Source organism: Silene latifolia, chromosome X, assembly GCF_048544455.1.
Source record: "Silene latifolia isolate original U9 population chromosome X, ASM4854445v1, whole genome shotgun sequence".
NCBI lineage: Eukaryota > Viridiplantae > Streptophyta > Magnoliopsida > Caryophyllales > Caryophyllaceae > Silene > Silene latifolia.
In genome coordinates this window covers 243,588,060-243,593,228 of record NC_133537.1, presented here as the reverse complement: position 1 = coordinate 243,593,228, position 5,169 = coordinate 243,588,060, and the positions used below count along the sequence as shown (strand labels likewise).

General features: G+C 33.7%; 2 protein-coding genes across 2 annotated transcripts; both read right to left on the bottom strand.

Moving 5' to 3' along the window:
* Window positions 1-1,541: 1,541 nt before the first annotated feature.
* Window positions 1,542-2,093, bottom strand: LOC141619846 (uncharacterized). The gene has a single exon (XM_074436866.1). It carries the CDS (start codon window positions 2,091-2,093, stop codon window positions 1,542-1,544), a length of 552 nt encoding a protein of 183 aa, XP_074292967.1.
* A 9-nt stretch (window positions 2,094-2,102) lies between these two features.
* On the bottom strand, window positions 2,103-4,570 carry LOC141619845 (protein FAR1-RELATED SEQUENCE 5-like). The gene is made up of 3 exons (XM_074436865.1): window positions 4,564-4,570; window positions 3,126-3,816; window positions 2,103-3,024 (listed from the first exon to the last, which is right to left on the bottom strand). The coding sequence occupies exons 1-3, from the start codon at window positions 4,568-4,570 to the stop codon at window positions 2,103-2,105; spliced, it is 1,620 nt and encodes a 539-aa protein (XP_074292966.1).
* Window positions 4,571-5,169: the final 599 nt, after the last annotated feature.

Genomic DNA, 5,169 nt, shown 5'->3' with positions numbered 1-5,169 from the left:
AGAAAGGGCAAGGAGAAAGCAGCTGAGAAGGGAACAACTGTCGAGGAGGTAATAACAAATGTAAAAGTTCCTGCAAAAGGAAAGGCCAATGGTACTGGGATACGGAACATTGACACAGTAATACCCATTATTCGGAAAAGGTACAAAATCGATAACCTGACTTTTACATTAGTTGGATTTTAATTTGCTTTTGTTTGACTTTTATTTTCAAAAAATTATCTAAATTATTACGTATTTTCTTTATAGAGAACATGATTGCCGAGAAGATGCTAAAGATGATGGAGAACCACCCAAAATAAGATACAACCGATTCAAGAGCATTGCAAATACTAAGAATCGAGGTAGGGGAAGAGGTGTAAGTAGAGGAAGCAATTAAGACTACTAGATTTGTTGGCACAAAGTTGTAATTAGAAGTAGATGGATGTAATGCTGGTAGGACAATGAATCTAATGTTACATATTTTGAATATTGAATCTCAAGTTTACAGAAGTAGTTATGGCTAACCATTTTGGTTTGGATCTGATATAAGTATTGGTAAAGTATGATATTGTTTCAAGCGTCATGTGATATTTTACTTTGATTGTTGTGATATTGCTTCTCAACATACAATAAAAGTAGATAGGGATTTAAATATCCTTTTAACTTTGATATTTTTTTGTGTAGAGTTTGATATTGCTGTGTAATCAAGGTGATATTGTGTTACAAAAATTCTAGAGGGATAATAAATCTCAGTAACAATGATGATGTTTTAACAAGTTGTGATATTGTTTGTTATGAGTTTTGATATTGTTGTAGACACAGATTGATATTATTTTGGTGATACTAATTTAATTTTGATTGCTGTGACATTGTTGGACAATTACAATCAATTGCATGGTCTTTCATAAAAGTATTGTAAATCTGATATTGTTCACCATAAATTTGTGATATTGTTCCTAGTATATGTGATATTATCTACAATCAAGTGTTACATTGTGAAATACACGGGCCAAATCTTAGTTAAACTATATTATTAATTCTGAGGTTCTACAAAAAATTTAAAAAGAATACAAAAAAGGTTCCCATGTAGAATGAAATATAAGAATACAAAAACAATTTTGCTATTTTTCTGTTCTATTAGTTAACAATAGAAAACAATTTGTATATGCGAGTAATGTAGACTTCATCAGCATGTACCCATGCTCTTAATCAACATCCGCAAGTGAAGAACTCTGCAAAAAGCAAATCAAAGAACAAAAAATCATTTCAGCAGTATGTTAAACGTGTAAATAACTGTGATATTGTATATAATGACTAATGATACTTACTTGAAATGGTTCTGATATTGTTTCACAAGAAGACAAATTTGGATGGTTAAACATGTGATTTTATTTTGTATACAACATGATATAATTTAGAGGTACATGTTATATTGTTTCTTAAAAAACACAGAAAAAAGACATGAATAACAAAAAGATTTAAATAATGTAAGTAAGAAGTGTAACATAATGAATGTATGTGTAGTTAGCAAAATCACTTACGTCAGATTAATTATCATCCACTTAGTGCTCAGATGTCTTAGCAGCTGGATTAGAGCAGTTGCACTTATCATGATGTGCTATTTGATTATAATTATTGCAAAACCTTTTCGGCTTTTGTGCCTTTTCAATGAACTGTTGTTTCTTAGAGGTTAAACTCTTGCCACTACCCTTGTTTTTGAATTTGACAGGTGGTAGTATATGGACCTCATCTGAACACTTAACCCCAAGAAGCATCTCTAACTCTTGTTGTTTTATCATTGTTTCTGGGTCGGGCTTGAATTTGTGTCTAAATGCCTTTAGTAAATCAGTAAGATCGGTTACTTGATTTTCAGGCAGAGATTTTAGTAGAGACAGCGTTGAGTAGAACTCTGGCCAAACATTTGAAATCTGCAGCTTACTCACATCTGACGAATCAAAATCGTCCATCAACTGCCCATGCACATCATAAAGAGGCGTCTTTTTTGTGTTCTTTATCCACCTACTTAAAAGGTACTGTTCAGGTATCTTCCTCACCCCTTTACCTGATAAAATCCAGATAATGTGTTTGCAGATGTATCCCTTCCTCTCAAACATCTTGCATGATCATTTTGCATCGAAAGTTGTGGGATTAAATGCTACTGTGTACGTCGTACGCAATATTGCATCTTCAACATAAAGATACCTTGTAGTGGAATCCCTTGAAGAATCTCCAGTGCTACATGAATGCAAAGAAGCGACACACTGCTTTTGGAATTCGTAAAAGAGTTCGTGTGTGTAGACAGTGGATGCATGAATCTCGAGATGAAAGATGGTTTTGGTTAGAGGTGGAGAGTAATCATTGTTTCTATCAAATGACTTATGGGTGTATCGTTGCTGATCCATAGCGCTGTGGAAGCCAAACCAAAATTTCACAAGTGTGCCATGAGGATTCTCGAACCGCTTGAAGAAGTTGTTCATGGTCTTAGAACGTTGGGTTGTTCTGAGAAGACAACCAAAGGGAATGTCACGATAATAAGCCGGAATCCAACACTGCCGGTTGTTAAACATATATGTCAATCGTCCACTATCTTCCAGTTGAAACTCATTGATAAACGCAGACCACTTCACTTCAAAGTCAAAAGGCTCTAGGTCAGAATCCCAAACAATAGAATTCATACGGCTTAAAAAGTCCGTCTCTTTGGTCATCGTCGTGCCTACCTTTTCAGGTAATTTCTGCATGATGTGCCACATGCAATAACGGTGGGCAGCTGTTTTAAAAACAGCAGGCACTACAGTTGTCATTGCAAGGCATTGGTCGGTAAATAAGAAATTGGGTTCCTTTCCACCCATATAATCTAAGAATTTCTGGAAAACCCAATTGAAATTCTTGCTGCTCTCCCTACCCACAAGTGAAGCAGCAAAGGTGACCGACTTTATGTGATGATCTTCACCGGTAAAAGGGCAGAATTTTATGTCATACCTATTGGTAGAATAGGTTGGGTTAAAGGTCACCACCTCACCATATAGTGAGTAGTTTCGACGTGCTCTGCATCAGCCCAAAAAACACGAAACAAACACTGCTTCTCATCAACATCATACACATAATAAAACCCTGGCCTACCAAAATTTTTAAAGTCAGTCAAATACGCTCCTGCATTTTGATAACCATCAACATACTCCTTATAAGACCTCAAAGTAGTCGTTGGGTCGATATTCACCTTGTAAATGTCAATGATTGTTTGTTTATGATGTAAATTAAGGTGTCTGGATTTGTTCTGAAATTCTTTATACTTTAGTGGACAAAGAAGGTAGTTATGGGCAACATAAAAGTGATCAACAACAAAAAGTGGGACTTTAACTTGGTCAATTTCTTTGATGACAAATCTAAATAAAATCTTGACCTTACAACCAATCCTAGTAATCTTGGTCTTCCTTGGATCATATGGTTTCATCCTTCTCTTCTCCGCTTCACCATTATAGGGTAACACTTTCGGCTGACTATCCCTATAGCCTTCTCGATTACAGACAATGAGTTTTGTCTTTATATCACCATTACCACGAAACCTTTTAGTTGAAGACTTTCTTGGTTCAAATCCGCAAGTGTCCGCATAAGTTTCATAAAATTGGATACACTCATCTAAGGTAGCAAAACTTTGTCCTATTTTAGGTGTAAATTGAGTGGCAACATTCCGTATCCAGTCCACAGAACCTCCAGGGGTGACAATCAAATAAAGGTGATTTCCACCATGCACATCATCAAGTTCTATGCATTGTGAAATAGAAGTAGGTATAAGAGAAGCCGAAAAAGTATCTTCAAAACAGGGTGATGGAACAAATTCTAGCAGGAAAAAGTTAATTAGAGTAAATCAGGCTGTGATATTATTAAGGATAACATGTGATACTATTAAGCATAACGCCTAATACTGAATTACATAAAGTAACTATTGTAAAGCAGAGTATGGGATACTAATTTACACAAGCATATATTATTAGATATTCTAGTATATGATACTATTGTGAATGATATGTGGTATTAAAGACAACGTGTGATATGCTAATTAGGTAAAACATATAATATATCACTATATTTTAAACTAGGATACTGTAAAGAATACGAGTGATACTATTAAGGATATGTTGTGATACTAAACAAATTTAGGTCAAACAGCAACAATTAAGGTCAAATCTGAATGAATCATGCGAAATAGTTCGCGAAACAAAAAACGAGATAAAGCGGTAATTGTAATAGTGATGAGCAATATATACATGAGATAATTAAAATAAATTAGGTAACACGAGATGATTGAAACATGAATTAAAACGTAAAATGATAACAATAAAACATCAATTAATAGAACTCAGAAAAGATGACTAAAATTCAGAAATTGATATAACAACAAAAAACACCAAAATTAAACTAAATCAGGTAACACGAGATGATTGAAACATGAATTAAAAGGAGGAAAATGATAAAAATTAAACATCAATTAATAAAAATCAGAAAAAATGACTTAAATTCATAAAGTGAGACAAAAACAAAGCGAACTTACAACAAAAAACACAAAAAATAAAGGAATGATGATACCTGACATTCCGGTAAGATGGAGAAATTAAAATCGATTAGATTAATTGCAAAATTAAAGCGATTCGATGATAGGGGATTGATCACGAACTGGAGATAGAGAACAAAGGCGGATGAATTTAAGAGAGAGCGAAAGAGAGAAGAGAGAGAAAAAAGAATTTGCAATGAAAGAAAGTCTGAATGAGGCGGTATATATATAACGAGATGTTAAATGACAATTTTACCCTTATTATTGCGCGCACATCTCAGCCTTTGATCCCTTTGATCTGACGGTTGGTAGTGAGGCTCATGAACTCAAATATTGAAGGTAGACTCATATGATCCTATCTCATATATATATATATATATATATATATATATATATATATATATATATATATATAGATTTGGGATCCGGTGAGAACCACCAACATAATGAGAACCTTGAGAACTCCACCTTACGAATTTTTTTTCTAAAAAATAACGACATATTTGGATTCAGCATAGAATTTTATGACTAGATAACATATTTCTTGGTCCAAAAAGTTTAAATTATTAACGGAAATTGAGGTGAAATACGTTTTTTTTTTCATGCACCTACTACTCATTTTCATATATCTAACAATTTTC

What these genes read in the sequence shown, in the direction of transcription:
- LOC141619846 (XM_074436866.1), bottom strand. Translation starts at nt 2,093, where the DNA reads ATGTTTGAGAGGAAGGGATACATCTGCAAACACATTATCTGGATTTTA.
- LOC141619845 (XM_074436865.1), bottom strand. An exon ending in GGTTATCAAAATGCAGGAGC is followed by an intron (nt 3,025 to 3,125) that starts GTATTTGACTGA and finishes GGGCTGATGCAG; the next exon opens with AGCACGTCGAAACTACTCAC.